Raw genomic sequence first — 18,235 nt, forward strand, 5'->3', positions numbered from 1 at the left:
TGGAATGTTTAAACTGGAGAAAGTTTCAGAAGGACATTCTGCTCCTCACGCATAATGGAGCTGTCAGGGTGATGCTCCTCTATGCAGGAGACCGAGCTTTCTTGGGGCCATTCAAAGACTACGAAATAAAATTCCTCACCATCTCCATTACAAGTGTCTTCAGCCTACCTTCACTGACATAAATATCCAGGCTGCTATGTGTACGTTAAAAATACAAAACACTATACTGCATGTGCAACTGGGGAGAAGATGAGAGAAAGGACAATCCTTATGTGACAGGTGAAGACACAGGCTTAAATGCACTTCTGAAAGGCACTCAGATATTATGGTGTTGAGGGCAGTCTCTGAACTTGTATCAAACAGAAGGAAAATGTATCTTGTTTTATCTACATTATATTATCACATTACCTTGATTTACACGACTGGATGAAAATTAGACTGGGGAGAATCCAATCAACTTTTCAACACAAATGGGCAGTTGAATTACACTCACCATCACCAAAAGAAAACAAAAACAAACAAACAAAAAACCTAACCAAAACAAAAAAAAACCCAACCCAAACCCAAAAAACCACGTAGAATAGTAATAGAGATGTAGCTGTGTTAGTCTAGTCTAGCTGAAACAAAAAACAGGACTATGTAGTCCTGTTTTTTGTTCCAAAAAGCACTAAACCCAAAAACCATTCCCATATCAAATAAAAAAAATTCCTCAGCTCACAGAATGGGCATTGAATCACAGCTTGAAATAGATTTGGTCATGAGAGTCATGGATAAAATGAAATCACTTCAAACACTTTTTGAATAGCATAAACACAGTATATCACTTGAGACTCAGCAAGAGTTGCCTAAAGCAGTCTTTTGGTTAGAAGCAGTAGCTCAATTATAAAAATGGAAAGTTAATGGGTGACATCCTGGCCTCACTGATGCTTATGTCAAAGCTCCTTCAACGTCTATGCAGTCAGGATTTCATTCAATGAGTGTAGTATATATTGCTTCCAATTGTCAATCAGATCAGCCTGTAATATGTCACTGAGAATGTTGAAGTAGTTGCAACAATATTCTTAAAAGAAAAGTAATTACTTACTAATCTGCCAGAAAAAAGTTTTTTTTCCCCCAATGAAAAACATTGGTTTAATGTTAGATGCCCTAAAGCTCCTGACAATTAAGATCTAACATTCCTAACAGAAGAGTATGTGCAAGGGAATAAAAAAATGCACAGGTCTATCTCCAATAAGCAGAGAAAGTTGTTAGATGCAAGTTACTTGAGATGAAACTGCATGAAGCACTACACAGAAAAGATTACCTCCAAAAAGGTCAGCCTTTTTAAAATCAAAGGCAGTGTTTTCCAAAAAGTAGTTGTGAAAAGTGGGTCCACTTGGCATAACCATTCCCACCATATTTCCCAATCAACTGCTGGCTATCCGAGGTTACTGAAAAAAAGAAATTATAGTATGCTAGACCATGAGCAGGCAGTGTGATAAAACTAATACACCTACAGAAAAACGGAACCTAAAATTTGTAAATATGTAGGGTCCAACTCTCCAGCATGTTTCCTTTTCTTAAAGCAAGGTTCTTATTAAGTTGAGATGACAAGGGTTCTTTTTATGCTGTTTCTACAGTGTAAGACCAGACCATCGGAATGTGGAAGAGTTGAATTTGTTACTGTCTGCTTGGGAACTTTAGTCTTTTAAGACCCCCAGTTATGAAACTAGAGGTACTGGCTTTGGATTTCTGAGTTATTTTTGCAACATTTTAAATATATTTTTGCAAGATGATCCTAAAAAAGATCTTGGTGGATCTCATGACCAAGAAGAGCTGATGTGAATGGACTCAGCCTGTCTGTATCTCAGAATGGACTTGCTCTGACACCCACTGAAATCAATGACAAAGCTCCCAGCCACCTTAGGGTTGCCAGATGGTTTCAACAAAAATACCGGACATGCCTGACATTACATCACAATCTACATTACATCTTATTTAGAAAATACCAGATATTTATATTTTCTCAATTTGTTTCCCAAACAGAAATCTCAAATACTGGACTGTCCGGTTCAAAACTGGACATCTGGCAACCCTACACCTTAATGGTGCAGATTCAAGGGCAGAGTTTGTGGCTCTGCTACGTAACTGCTTGGCCACTGAGCTGCAAAATTTCCAGGACAACAGTTACCAAACTGGGAAAGGTTCTTCACTTCAAAAAGCGGCTATAAATCAAAAACCAGTGGATGATACCAGTAACATAAGAGGGGAAGTGCCAATGAATTCCTGAAGAGCAGGTATGTGGGGAGAAGCAAGCCAGGCCACTATCTTTAGAAGTGGCTGAAAAGATGCAATTGTTGCTTCTGGATTATAAGCAATGTGATGCCACCACTTCTGACCAAAAAAGCTTCTGCTTTCTCCATCGCCAGGCCTGGCCACCAATGGGTACTAGTTCAACATCTTGTAACATCTAAGACTGAATACCTACAAGCAAGCAGCTTCTAGCGAACAAGCAACTCTCTCACATTAACCAGCTGAAACAAGAAAACTACAGGATAATCTTTTTAACGCCTTCAAAACCTGCCTACAACCACAAGAGTAGCACTTGCCTAAATATCAACTTTTTTTGCCCTTCCAATTACTAAATTACTATATAGCAAGGGTTTTCAAAGTTCACTGTACCGTAATCTCACTATAAAAATTACTACGTGACCCTAGGAGGGGGAACTGAAGCTTGAGCCTACCTGAACCCTACTACCACAGGTAGGGGGCCTGTAACCCAAATCCTACCATGCAAAACCAAAACACTCAAGCTTCGGTGTCAGGTGGTGGGGCATGGGCTTCAGCCTCAGGAAATCTAAGCCAGCCTGGTGACTCCACTGGGGTCCAGGCACATAGTTTGAGAACCACTGCCATATTGTTTACTCCCCAGTCCAGAAGACTTTGGCATGCACGAGGAGGTATATGTTAAAAATAAATCCTCACACAAATCTGTACATTCTCCCTAGAAATTTCACTGATACTTAAACCTTTACCCTCTAACTTCCTTAAGACACTGGAAGAATTCTGTGATGTCTTGAAAATACAACAAATAGTCAGTTTATCCAACAAAATTATTTCTGCAGTCTGATCATTGTGAGGTCCTTCATGAGTGAGATTTGGAAAGGCTGATTTACAGGAATAAAAATTTTTACCACATGAAATATGCCCGGTTAACACAAGACTTTCAATGCCTTAAGGAGAGCACACAGATAATACAACAATGTATCTCAAGCTCACGAATGCTGACACAATCTGTATGAGTTTGAAGTAATTAAAAATGGGGTTAAGTGAAAACAACATTTCAATGCCAATAAGACAGCACAGTAAATTCAGTATTTCATATCTGAAAAGCATGGAGAAGGGCAACAGTTAGAGGAGCTAGAAAAACTACAACTTTTTTTTGCCCTAACACCTTTGTAGACAACAGAGTTTTATTATGTAGGTTAATGATAGAATAAATAGATGTAGTGCAATGACTTATGTGAGAATAAATGTTAAGCAACTATAATTCTGCATGCCACCCTTCTTGGTTAGCAGGGAGGAAAGGTCATTTAAGCCTTTGGTAAAAATGCATCAGGCAGATTGCTTGTGTCTGTATCGGAACTCAAGGCAGAAAAAGATCAGAAGGATCCTTGTGATTCAGCATGATCACACTGTTGCTCTTAGGAATAATTAAAATACAGGTTGTGTTATAAAGAGAACATGATACATGAATAAAAGTTTGTGCTAACAGAAGTTTTGTATTAGAATTAGGTTGTGTACCTTACAAAGGCAATTATATCCCTTTGCCTATGTGAAGCAATTACGTAGTTTTTGGGGGTAGTGAATGAGTGAGGAATCTGGGTGTTTGAAGACAGAGAAAAACTTAAAGGCTACCTCAGCATCCAGATGGCCAAAGGAGGAGCTGGAGCCTCAGAGGCATCAAAATACTATCAAATGGCCCTTTGTAAAAGAAGACCAGGGCAGGACAGACAGATGGCCTTGAAGTTATAAGGAAGCACCCCTAACCAAGACAGATAATGCAGCTTGAAACAACACCAGGAAGGAGGCACCAATGTACTGAAACTGGGTTACAATAAAATACAACTTCCAGATAGACAGATGGAACATGAACTGATTGTGACTGATTAAGAGCTGACAGAGCAAAAGGTATAGACCTGAGTGGAAGTCCTATAAAAGACAGGGTATCTTGCATGAATCTTTGGGTCTCATCTCTGGAATAAATTGCCTAGGGTGTGTGGGGGGGGGGTTTGTGGAATCTCCATCACTGGAGATATTTAAGAGCAGGTAGATAGACACCTGTCAGGGATGATCTAGGTGGTGCTTGGTCCTGTCATGAGGGCAGGGGTCTGGATTCGATGACCTCTCGAGGTGCCTTCCAGCTCTAGTGTTCTATGATTCTATGATCTCGTCAAAGCTCAGAGCTTTGATCCAGGCCAAAAGAAGTCCTGCTCTTCTCTCTCTCCCCATTGCATTTAACTCACCTGACCAGTGAGTAAATACGAGCAACAAACTGGTAACTATAAACAATGAAAAGACAGTGTGCGTACGTGTAAGTAAGTGGGTATAGTATACTATATGCGTATTCCAGAATAATGTTACATTATCAACAAATGTGGTGTTTTGCCTTTTCCTCCAGAAAAAGATCTTCTGTAATTCTTTCAAGTACAACACCTTCTATTATAAGAAATTCCCATGACTTGGAGAGGTTCTCACACCTCCATAGTTTGCAACAGGCCTCTGAAATTCAGACAGGGAATACCCATGTGCAGCTGCAATAATTTTGATAAAGGGGATGCTGAGAGCCGATGATCCAAACTGTAAACCCTGGATATAATAGAAATCACTTCAAGCCAGGGGGTACGATAGCCCCTCCCCCTTGTTTCAGCATGTATGGGAACACCTGTAGGCTAGAGAAGTGCCTTTTTTTTGTCCTGTTAAATTCTATTAAGAGATATATACACCTTTAAAAATCAACATTTTCTGGCTGTTGTTTGTATTCTTCAGAAAATTTTTGGCAGTTAAAAAAGTTAATGCTTAACAGTCAAGCATTCAGAACCTAGGAAATACTAGAATTAAGGTTGCTCATGCAACCTTAATTCAGTCCTCTTGTGTATATACAGTATAGTGTTTAGTTTATAAATTTCAGACCATTTTTTCCAGTGAAACCCTTCCTTATTCACAGCACAGGGTGCTCTATGAATGAGGCAACTATTGTTTTTATAATTATCATTCAATGAGCAACTGTAGGCCTAATTTATTACACACTATTCAAACTCTGCACTGAATATTTAATAAATTCCTCTTGGGATTTTCCTTGGTGCTCATTACAGTAGTATTAAGTGCTTTGCAAGTATTAATGAATTTATATTTTACAACACCCTTGTGAGCTAGAAAGATATTCCCCCCATTTTACAGATTGGTAGCTGACGCGCACACAAAATAGAGCCAAAATTGTCGAGTGCTCATTAATCAGTTTCTCAAGATGGATGCCTAAAATTAATGTTTCAGGGGATGTAGTGATGTTATATATAGTACTTTATAGGTTCAGAATCCCATTGACTTCAATTGCAATTGTGTTCTACCCTTCCACAAATTAGGCCCAGGTGTCCCTCAGTGGGCATCCTGAGAACGAGGAACACAGTTAATGGCCACCTGTTAAAAGCTTAATGTAAGTGACGTACATAAAATCACACAAAAACTCTGTGGAGGATAATTGGACAGACACCAATTATCCAGGATAGTATTCAGCTACCTTAACCAGGAAGAGAAAGGATGGTTTTACAAAATCCTCTGCCTCAACTGCACCACATCTTCCACCTTTTGCAACAGACGAGGCAGGGGTCATACAGACAACATTCTCCTTCACTGCAAAACCCTGATTCATTCCCTGTTCCTGGACTATCATGTGTATTGAATGAGGCACGAAATCTATTGAAACAGAAGTATATAATCATGTAATTAAAGACTGTGTCAAAAGGTATACACAAAAGGATACCAAATAGCAAGTGCAACCTTAATGCTGGTATTTATTAACTTTTGAGTACTTGACATTGCAATCTTAACATTCTTACAATGTAGATTTTTTTTTTAAATTTGAATTTCCTACAATTTTAAACAACCAACAAATTCCATCTTTTGGAACTTATTGACTCCCCTCTGACATAAGTCAGCAGCAAGCTTGGAACTTTTAAATCTATCACACAGACCTCCACCATTTGGGTTAATGGAGTAAATGGTAGCAGTAGTAGGCTGCTATTTTCTATGTGGACTACAGGTTGAACCACTCTAGTCTGGCACTTTCTGGTCTGGTACCATCTGTGGTCCAGCGTGATTTTAGTTAGCTGGATGGTCACTTAACATGGGTGTGGCCAACTTTCCCACACTCCCATAAAGTTTTTACAGCCACCAATCCTAGCTCTCAGTGTTCTGTGCTGATATTTAGCTCTAATTTACCCCTAAACATCTTGTAAAAACCTAGTAAGCGATAGGAATGTTAAAGAGTGGGTAACTGGGTAATCGTGTAACCGGTGAAAATCTCAGCAATAACACCGTTACCTGTAGCGTGGGGCAGCAGCCAGGTTCCTGGGAATTGGTATGTACTGGGATCTGTCTTTTAAGCTGGCTCCCAGCATGCCCTAGCAGTTACCTTGTTCTGCTGCCTCTGATGTAGAGGCAGCAGTGCAGGGCAGCAGCTGGCTCCTGCCTGCACCCCGCTCCCGGAGAACTGGCTGCCACCAGCCTGCTGCTTCTGATACAGAGACAGCAGTGTTGGATGGCTGCCAGTGCGTGCTGGGAGCCAGCTTAAAAGCCAGATCCCAGCACACACCAGAGAGGGACAGGAGCCTGCGTGTAACCGTGAACGTTAACTAGTGCACCCAGGCTTATCGGTTAACCGTTTGCACTGTTATTCTTTCACATCCCTAGGAAGCAGTGGAAGCATTGGTAATGCTGATTTGGCAAATTCTCTGATTCGGCACCAGTCAGGTCCCGAGAGACGTTCAATCTGTACAACATTGGGGGGGGGGGAGATGAGGCATTTACTTTTCCATGAGTTACATAACTGTTTATAATCATAGAAGAATGCTGAAACTCAGGAATGCTGGGTTCGAATTCCAAGTTTTAGAGAGTCTCTCTCTCTTTCCCCGGCAGGGTGCTCCTGTTCCTGTCTCCCTCTGTTCCTCTCCAGCGGAATGTGTTATGAATGGAACATGAAAAGTACTTGTATGGGTTTAAAGTTTACCCCCAACTGTAAGTCTATATACTCCTGAATATTTTAATCAGTTTCAGAGATCCTGTTTGTTGTGCTACCATTCTGAGTAAATGTACTTTGTGCATTAACAATTAAATGTTTTATGTTACTTAAAGCAAAGCTTGCTATTTACAATATGTACTGAATATATCTGATTTAATAAACAAACTACTTGCTAGAATATTTAGCATCCTTTTGAAAATTAGTGTATTGTTAACATCAAATCCGTCCCAATCACACATACCTTCTCTCTCTCCCCCCAGTGTATTTGTGTATATACTACATATAGCAGAGGGAAAATGCTTAAAAGTCAGAAGTCTTAGAGTAACTGATATACACTTCGCTTCCCCTCTCAGAGGAATCTAACCATTTTATAATTATCCTGTTTGTGATCCATATGGCACATAGGTTGAAATTCACATAGTTAGATCATGAGGGCTCTAGTCTGCCCACTGTGTAAGGCCGCTGATGGGGTGGGAAAGGGGGCAGTTGCCCTGGGCCTGATGATTCAAAGGGGGCTGCGACACCTGACTGCTGCTACTTCAGCAGCAGCTGGAGCCTTGGGTTCTTTAAATCATCACCTGGAGTGCCATGCCTTTGGCACGGCTCTGAGGTCTGGGGGAGTCCCAGAACCATGGTCAGGGTAGCACTGCGATGGCTTCCCTGGCTCTGCCTCTTCTAGGGCACAGAGCTGTACTCCCCCTCCCTTGCCCGGGACCCTGCAGAAGCTGTCAGCCCCACTGCCACTGTGTGAATTTTTACTCAGTAATTAACAAGCCAATTTAACTGGCGGTATTTAAATTAACAGCCCATATCCATGAGTTGCATGATTTTCTGAGTTTAATATTAAATATAGGTAAGATAGGTGATGCATTTTTAAAACAGAAGTATTTGCACAAGTGTATGGGGTAGAGTTGTAGGTATGTGTGACAACTCTCAATTTCTATCAGAGAGAACCCTGCCAAACGGGGCAGGGAGAAATGTACATCATACAACTGTAGCCGGGTTGCCAACCCTCCAGGACTGTCCTGGAGTTGCCCGGAATTAAATATTAATATTTAATTAAAGGCTGTGTCATGTGATGAAAACTCCAGGAATATATCCAATCAAAACTGGCAACCCTAAACTCCAGTTTGCTAGGTCTTGATATTTTTAAAATACTCCTGGCCTGTATATGTATAAATACAGGTGCTCCCCAGATCTCTGGTGTGGTAAAGTTTCAAGAAAAGCACTTGGTTATAGTGAGAGCTACTAATCCCATAGCATTTAATAGGCTGCCACCAACATTTAGAACGTCCACTGATTTATTTTTCTGAAAACAGCTGGTCTAAAGGTCTGTTTTTAATATTTCAAAATACCTGATTCCAGGGATGCCTTGTCTCCTAACCCAGATGCTTTTATTCTGTGACTACCACAAATTCTGCCATCATTATGCTAGATTTTATACAATAAACAAAGTCACAAACTACAATTAAATAGCACCGATAGACTTCTAACATAATAATGAACTGCAAGTATTTGCCATGTAAAGAGAAATCAACAACTTTTACAAGAATTGTAGTCAGATATAAGTTTTGGTTCTATAAACAAAAAACTCTAATGGATACATCTCATGCTATTGTTAGATAATCAGACTTGCTTACTTTTCATTTTTGTAGCAGTACAATAAAATTTTAATGACTCCAGATGAAAGCAAAAGCAAAATGGGATAACACAAGAGACTACCTTGGATAGTACCCATAATGTAAATAATTATATCCATTACTGAATTGAGAATACAGAGTACAATAATTACTGCAGATGAAGGATTCCAAATTCAAAAATATCTTTTTGATATTGTAGTGCACAGATGCACATAAAGAGAATCCAGAAATTGGCAAAACCTTGTTCCCATTGAAAACTTCCCACCTCCCTCAATAGGATCAGAATATGGGTCAAAGCCTAAAAGCAAAAGAGCTACCATCAAAAAATAATTATTTTATGGGCCCTATTCTGCAATCCTTAGTCATGTGACTACTTGCATTAGGATTACTTCCTTCAGCAAAAGTTGCAGGCCTAGGACTTCATTTGTACTTAAAATTGTCAATATGCCTATCCATGTATTTGATATGTACTATATTACAAATCCATACACACATATACTTGATCCATAAGTAATTTGCTGTAATGCATTCTAGGATTTCTGCTGATAGCATGTGTATATAAGGGTACGTCTACACTTGCTCTCTATCTCAAGATAGGAATGCAAATGTAGTGTACCGAAATTGCTAATGAAGTGCAGGATTTAAATATCCCATGCTTAATTAGCATAATCGCATCAAGGCACCATTTTGAAATCGCGTTATTGCAAAATAAAACGCCACGTTTAGCAGCATTATTTTGAGAGAAAACCCTTCTCTCGAAATAACTGTTATTCCTCATTGTATGCATTATTTCGCAATAACGTGATTTCAAAATGGTGCCCGGACACGATTATGCTAATTAAGCAGGAGATATTTAAATCCTGCACTTCATTAGCAATTTTGGTACACTACATTTGCATCCTTATCTCGAGATAGGGTACGTCTACACTTGCTCCCTAAGAGAATAACTCAAGTTGCTTGTGAAAGGCATTTTAAATGTAGTGTACTTTTTCATTCTCATTTGAATAATGAAAATTGTTCCAAATCTGAATTTTTAAAAAAGAATATAAGAAAGACAAGGTGATTTTTAAAAGCCATGACACACAAAAGGATTAAGAGATTTTTCACTTTAAGAGAAAATATAGAAAATAAAATGCAAGATGTATTAATTTTTAGGACTTACTTTGCAGATTTCATATATAGTTTATTTACAGAAAACATGTATTTGTATCATTGCAACGGGACCATAGCCTGCTTACTAACTCATTTTCCACACTGTGAAAACACTGTACAGTAAAACGAAACAACAAAATAAATCCATTTCCACTGCACAAATTACTACACTTTTGGTTAAAAGGGTTGTCCATCAACTGAGCTAAAGTTCATCTAATTCTCCTCCCCACAGAGTTTAAGTCATTCTAATAGGCCCCTGAAGAAAAAGGATGCAGCTGTTTGGCTAATATACCTTTAGCAAAAAAGTGCATTAAAATTGTTTTTGGTAATTTTGTTTGGGCCTTCACACAAATAAACCAGTTTTAAACTCTTCTAGCAGCTTATTTGGAATTTTACATTTATTCTACCTAAAGATTTCGAGCATTTGGAGATTTAAAGACAGATTTGAAATACTATGGCAGCTTACAGTAAACCTGCATACAAAGCTGCCTGTAAACCTAAGACTACTTATTTCACACAAGACACCTTGAAATAAGTTATTTTATTTTTTCTCATATTTTTCTTCAGCTCTACTGAGAGTCCTATACCATCCCTTTCTCCACCAAACTCCAAATAAATAATACATCAAAACATTTAAATGCAGAAATCCTAAAAGGGATGTAATAAATAATATATGTAAGAGCTCTCAGTGAAATAACACATTTAACCAAACTGTGTTCCTGGCAGAGACTGATTTTTAAGTCCCATCTTTAAACTTGTACAGATAAATGTATTAGATAAATATATTATTTCGCTTTGAGCTACTGTGGATTTACAATATACATATATTAGATTTATACATATTAAATACACATATGAAGCATTTATGATAAAGAGTAGATTGCTCCTACTTTAAAGAACAACTTCTTTCTGGATAAAGTACATGCATATCATTGATCTATGTATGAAATGTGTATTTGCATTTGAGATGCAGTTATATTCAGAATTTTCAAGTTTTGTTACATTAAAATAAATTCCCCACTCTCGTAGGTGCAGGAGTAAATGTTGTTGCTTCTGAACGTCCTTAATCAAGAATTTCTTTTAGGTTTGCTAAGTTCTCTGAATTTCATGAAACTGGACAGTCTATTTGGTCATGGTTGGTGAGATGTCCTACACAGTGCCATGGTGGTAATCCTTACCATTCTAGTGCAGATCACTTTCCAACTCTCTGATAGCACTATTACAACCAACAACATACTACATTTGTACTTTAACAAGAAAGAAAATTTACACACTTTGGGCTGGAGTCAATACAAACTGGCTAATTTCAATACCACAGTAGGCCACCCAATCGCCATTACTCCATACCAACATTTCTCGGATTATGAGGGCTTCTGTGACAGCCATGAAGAAAGGCAAAGTGAGATGGAGTTATTGAACCTGGCTCTATAAAGATTATGAATAGAGAACCTATCTTTACATTCGTTACAAAATGTTTGGAGCTTGACTTTTCAGAGACGCGGTGCACCAACAACTCCAAATTCAGCAAATGGGAGTTATGGGTACTGAGCACCTCTGGGGTGGGGTGGGAAATCAGACTCATGGTTTTGAAAGGAGTTTTAATAGTGTCTGCCTTTTCTATCATACTGATGTAACTGGATCAAGTGATTACAACAGAGCTTTGACAGACATGCATGCAAGAGACCATCCCTTACAGGTTTAGACTATATATTACTGAAGCACATCCTACATGACTAATAGCAGAAATGTGCTTCTATTATTTACAAAATATAAAGTGCATTATTATTTAATTATAGAACTGGCAGAATTTCTGCCTGGATCACACAGCTTTAAAACAGAGGTGAGGGCTTGACTATATAAAATTCTCTCATGAGAACCTATTAATTCAAGAAATTCAGACTGATGCTTTTCACCCTGTCCTCCTGGAATTGTTTTTGGCCATGCTCTTTAGTGCAAACAAGCTTGTGTTTTTCTCAAGTTTAAGGGTCATGGCAGTTTTAGGGCTTAAAGAATGACAATATTTAAAATGCACTGGGAATTCAATATTCCTTTGTGTTATAATGGGCCCTTCTGCACATAAGCAGTATAATACTGCTGCTCTCAAAAGCTGGGAACACACTGCCAAAAATAATGAGGAACCCGTTTCCAAATTTAACCATTATGAGTTTGCATTTTGAGTTTTTTAGCATTACATTTGAATCATAATATTTGCAAACATCAGAGCTTTACAATTTATATAGAAAACCAATAGTCAGTGCTTTAACTGTAGATGGCTGGCTCAAATGTAGTCCTGGATACTCAGGTGCGTATCACCATGTGAGAAGAAGTGGATTAGTTGATTTTACAAAATACAAGGCCACACTTACCTGTGTATCAGAGCTGAGAATTGAGCTTGTTCAGCATCCAGCAGATACTGACTTCCTGGGGTAATAGTTACAATACATCAATGCGTTTCTGAAGGCCAATTAATAAATACAGGAAACCTAATTATGAAGCAGTGGTGCAAAATGACACAGGTCTACATCTTCACTGGCGCACTTTCAATAGCTAAGACGCAGTCTGGCTCTAATTCTCCAAAATGGCAACTTGATAGTAATAATAATGCCACTTTGCACCTGTTTGTTTTTAAAACCTGTGAAGGAAACGTATTTTTTAAATTACTAATTACTTGAACAATTAAAATATTTGTCTCTATTAAGAGCAAAGGAACACATGTAATGCAAGATTATCTGCATTGCACATATTATGTAGGAATAATTTCAACAAATTAGCTTTTAATATTGAGTGCTGAAAAATTATTTTAGACTGGAAGATGCTGAGTATAGAAGGGACAAAAACCACTTGAAGGGGAGAACTGAGTATAAAAAGTTCTTACATTCCTAGCTCCAGACTGGTGGAAGCTTTGACAAGTTCATCATTACTTCAGGCACTGTGATGGGCAGCAGCAATTAGTGAGATGGTAATTTAGACATTGATGAATCATTCACTAATATTCTGCTATCAAGCCAACAATAGTATAAATTGTTATTTTAGTATGATTTGGACTCCTTGAAAATTTTGTTAGTACTTCAAAATCCAATAGGAACCATAAGCCCTAGGACTATGGTTAAAACCTTCAATTGATTGGTCATGGTCCAAATAACCCATAAGCAATTCAAATGACCAAAGAAGAAAACTTTGCTTTGGATAAGAAAATATCTGAAACATCAATCAATACATTAGTGATTAGTTTATGGTATATTTTGACACCATACCAACTGGTTATTAGCTCTAAGGGGATCACCTAAAACAGTGAAATTAACTTCTTTACATCTGTTGTTTTCTGTCACAGGTGTAATATGTTCCTAATAGTTCTTTGGTGACTTTGGTGCACACTTTTTCATAGTTTAATTGATCATATTTAGCACCCAAATAAAGGCCAGATTATTCACTTAATCCCCACATAAAGCCATTCTTGATATTACTAATAGCATGTCAGATCAAAGACTTATTAAGATGTTTGAATTTAGTGTGGATTTGAAGCATGGGGGTAGATTAAACTTAAGACTGGGTTAAATTTTGGTTGCAGATAAATGTGCTTGAGCAGATTAAAATTTACCATTTTGATTAAAAGATAGCTCATCCTCATGAACACTCAACTACATGATTAAAACCATGATTTGGGTGGTGATACTTTTTTATATCTTGGAACACTAAAACCTATAAAATTAATAATTTATAATGCACATGCTAACACAGCTTTAATCATGGCATTGCAAATGTGCTACCAATAAATATGAAAGTCTTAGAGGGGTAGCTGTGTTAGTCTGTAACTGAAAAAAACAACTTATGGTCCTGCAGCACCTTAGAGAAGAACAAAAAATGTAGATGGTATCATGAGCTTTTGTGGGCACAACCCATTTCTTCAGACAAATGGTGTAAGGAGTCCAGGGTACAATGTACCTTGCAGGACCATTCATTGTTTTTTAAGTTTTTTCAATAAGTATGAAGTTAGAGAAGCATTTTTATACCAATGAAGTGGTGCACCAAAATCTTCCAAAGGTTTTTTTCTCAAAGTGAAAGGACAAAACCAGAAGTTATCGTTATATTGTACTATTAACATTATACCTGTGTTACTCGCACATTTGGGAGGAAACCCTAGAAACTCCCTTCGAACAATCATTCCTCCACCAAAATACTCACTCTCCAGCTTCTTACTAGAACCCCCAAACCATCAACAATACAAAAATAGTTTTTGAAATTGAGAACACATTAAAAATCCTCAACCTTGTGTGGTGTAGTATGTAGATGAAGAATGGATTATTTTAATTAATTCTGAATAACCCATCACAATTTAAACACAGTTTTGCTTTTTTGTGGCACTCAAATTATTTGGTTGTCACAAAATTATTAGGTTAAGAAATTAATATTTCACTCTGACAATCCTTTATAAAGGCTTGACCTGCTATCAAGATTTTAACCATACAAACCATTATTTAAAATTCAGTAACTAGTAGACGTTGTTTTAAAATTTCTATCTTTCCTCATACAAGTAGATAAAATTCATACAAAGTCAATTTTTGTGGAAAATGACCTGTAATTAAGCTTTTTCAGACTTTAAACTCAGAATAGACAATATTTAGTTCTGGAAAACATGTCATTAGCAGAAACTAATACTTTTCAGCATAAAGTAAGTCTGGCTTTTTTGGTACCTCATCTAGACTATTTAAAGGTCAGAAAGTCAGATTTTTGTGCTGATACACTTACTTTCATAGTCTTCAATACGAAGCAGCTGATTCATATAGATTTGGGAAGCTGATATTTCCATAAAGATTACAGAGATGTCAGGTGTCATTTAACGTAATCAGACTTCAGAATTATTATATATTTGGAGATGTTACTAACAACAGGAAAAGGACTTACAAAAAATGAGGGGCAACTTCTTCAAATTGCTAATACTCAAACTACCTCAAGCCAATTAATGGTTTTCTGTTTTGCTTGATGACCAGTTCAAATGCACTCTATTCCAGACCCTCTTGTTCTTCACCACTGTCACCTGTGACATCCATTCTTTTCTCTTTATGGCTGTTGTAAATTCTCCTCATTTCTTCTTCATACTTGATAAAGTTTTCCCCAAACCTTGTCCACGCTTTGTATGGGACAGTGATGGTGTTACGGTAAGGTGGTCTCACCTCACTTACCTTCAGAAAAATGCCATACCTGTTAGATCCTACATCAAAGTAGAACCGCTTGTTGTCCACCCTGAAGGAAGTCCCCTCTGGGAGTTCAAGGGGCTCATCATTCCCACCTCTTCGTTCTTCTATATCTCCCTCCCCATATTCTTCAATTAGCTGGACCAAAGCATCCCTGAATTCAATCATCCCTTGGGCTGGAAGGACAATAGTCTGTTCCTGTCCCAAATTGTGGCCAAAATAACCTATCATGCCCGGTCCTCTAATCATGGTTTGTCTAATCCTTAAGAAACGTCCTCGTTGATTCTCCTTCAGGTCTAGATAATACTTCCTGTTGTCTCTTTCTATATACTCAGTTTTCAAGACACTGTGAGGATGCTCTTCTGATTCAACAGATGCTGGAGGAGAAGACAGATGATGCTGTTGTCGCCTTCTCAAATCTTGCTCTTTACCATTACTGTGTTCGTGTCTATGACTATGACCACCTTTAAGGCCCAAATGGGCATAGTGCTCTATGAAATCTCCCAGATAATCCTTCAGCTCAGCAGCCACGGATAAGGAGAGAGTCAGTTTGCTTTTCCTGATATTTTCTTGCCTGCCTCTTCCTATCCAGACCTCCGCTATCTTCAGAAAGCGGCCTCGGGAGCTCTGCTTTACATCCAGATAAAATCGCTTTTTCTGGATGTCCACCCTTTTCGAGGCTAGCTCCTGGATCTCCATGCAGCTCCCCTGAGAGGAGGCAGGATAGTGATACTGTTGTTGAGACTGGGAGTATATGTTCCGGTGCAGGCCAGAGCCCCCCACACTCCTCCTTCCGCCACCTCCTCCTCTCCCTCTCTCCATCTTTATCAGTCAGCTGCAGATGACAAATATAACAGATACAGACCATAACATCAGTGCCAGGTACTTGTGCTGATTCTCAGAATATCTTGACTCAGTGTTACTTTCCCCACAATGATGCTGACACCTCAGTCTCTTACCATGACACACAGTAACATAGGAAGAAATCGCAATCTCAGTGTCTCCTCCTATCATTAGACTTTATGTACCAGCTTCAAGCTTCTCCCACAACCATCCCTTCACAGTTCCCATCACTATTACCCTCCCCCAACAGCCATCCCACAACTCCCCATTTCTTTGATAATCATCCCCACAATTCCATTACTGTCTTCCTTCCCCCAGTATCTCACTAATCTTATTACAACCCCCAGGGCTGGAGGGTTCCACCAGGGACTGGGTGACACTGGCATAGCCCCACTCTAATGCCAAACAGTCCTCTGTAATCCCCCCCCCCCAACCATGTGACTCTACTGCCCCTAATTTGTCCCTGAATGCAGTAAACTTACATCAATCCCCCATTTCCTCCAGTGATGACCCAAATCACCCAACAGTCGTGGAACTGCAGAGCACTCTTCCAGTGACTCCCCCTCCCCCAGGGCGGCAGCCCCCCAATGACCATGCTACCCGCAGGCTGCAGCCTGAACTCCCACACTCCATGACTCATTCCTCGAAGCTGAACCCCACCCAGTGACCCCGATCTCTTCTCTCAGATTGTAGCTGCTCTCAGTGACCCCCCATTCCCCCTAACCCCTCCCCCAGGATGCAGCCCCCCCAATGAGAAGACCCCATAGTAACCCCTGAGGCTACGGCCCCCCCTGACCCTCCCCCCTTCAGATTATGGCCCCCCACTGACCCTCCTCTGCCAGGCTACGGCTCCCCACTGACCCCTCCCAGGCTACAGTCCCCCCACTGACCCTCCCCTCCCCAGGCTATGGTCCCCCACTGACCTCCGCCCCACCACCCTGCTATGGCCCCCCACTGACCTCTGCCCCACCATCCTGCTATGGCCCCCCACTGACTTCCCCCTCCCCAGACTACGGCCTCCCACTGACCCTCCCCAGGCTATGGCCCCCCACTGACCTCCGCTCCACCACCCTGCTATGGCCCCCCATTAACCCCCCCTGCCCAGACTACGGCCCCCCCCACTGACCCTCCCCAGGCTACGGCCCCCCCACTGACCTCCACCCCATCACCCTGCTACGGCTCCCCACTGACCCCCCCCACTGACCCCCCCCTCCCCAGGCTACGGCCCCCCCACTGACCCCCCCACTGACTCCCCCTCCCCAGGCTACGGTCCCCCCACTGACCCCCCCCCAGGCTACGGCTCCCCCACTGACCCCCCCACTGACTCCCCCTCCCCAGGCTACGGTCCCCCCACTGACCCCCCCCCAGGCTACGGCTCCCCCACTGACCCCCCCACTGACTCCCCCTCCCCAGGCTACGGCTCCCCCACTGACCCCCCCACTGACTCCCCCCTCCCCAGGCTACGGTCCCCCCACTGACCCCCCCCTCCCCAGGCTACGGCTCCCCCACTGACCCCCCCCACTGACTCCCCCCTCCCCAGGCTACGGTCCCCCCACTGACCCCCCCCTCCCCAGGCTACGGCTCCCCCACTGACCCCCCCACTGACTCCCCCCTCCCCAGGCTACGGCCCCCCCACAGACCCCCCCCTCCCCAGGCTACGGCTCCCCCACTGACCCCCCCACAGACCCCCCCCTCCCCAGGCTACGGCCCCCCCACTGACACCCCCCCCCACTGACCTCCACCCCACCACCCTGCTACGGCTCCCCACTGACTCCCCCCTCCCCAGGCTACGGCCCCCCCACTCGGCTCCCCCCTCCCCAGCCAGGGCCCCCCCACTGACGCCCCCCTCCCCGGCCAGGGCCCCCCTGCCCCGCGCGGCGGCAGGCGAAGGGGGCACTTACTCCATTGCTGCAATTGCCCTTCACCAACCGCCGCCGCTCGCCGCGCACAGACGCGTCTGGGGCCGGGTAGGAGCATCCCCCGCAGGCCGCGCGGCGACTCCGCCCCGCCGCGGGCTCCGCCGAGAGATACGGCGGCAGAGCAGGGCCCGCGCCTCAGGGCTCGCGGGATGGAGCGGGCGCCGCTTTCCCAGGTACCGATTCGGCCCTGAAACTACAGCCCCCGGCATGCAC

General features: G+C 41.5%; 1 protein-coding gene across 2 annotated transcripts in view; it reads right to left on the bottom strand.

Moving 5' to 3' along the window:
• The window catches only part of PURG (purine rich element binding protein G), a 33,855-nt gene extending 15,656 nt beyond the window's left edge, over positions 1–18,199 (bottom strand). The window contains exons 1-3 of one of the 2 annotated variants that reach the window (XR_012903946.1): positions 18,005–18,199; positions 14,815–16,095; positions 1–12,700 (exon numbers count right to left, since the gene is read on the bottom strand). The exon at positions 1–12,700 is cut by the window's left edge and continues 15,656 nt beyond it. Coding sequence is in view for 1 of the 2 variants with exons in the window: in XM_075929333.1 (XP_075785448.1) it covers positions 15,069–16,082 (1,014 nt within the window). In the remaining variant the exon portion in view is untranslated. Of the gene's footprint in view, positions 16,096–18,004 lie in introns of both variants that reach the window. The other variant, XM_075929333.1, reaches the window with a different exon arrangement.
• Between the last annotated feature and the right edge of the window lie 36 nt (positions 18,200–18,235).

This window comes from Pelodiscus sinensis, chromosome 5 (genome assembly GCF_049634645.1).
Source record: "Pelodiscus sinensis isolate JC-2024 chromosome 5, ASM4963464v1, whole genome shotgun sequence".
Classification (NCBI taxonomy): domain Eukaryota; kingdom Metazoa; phylum Chordata; order Testudines; family Trionychidae; genus Pelodiscus; species Pelodiscus sinensis.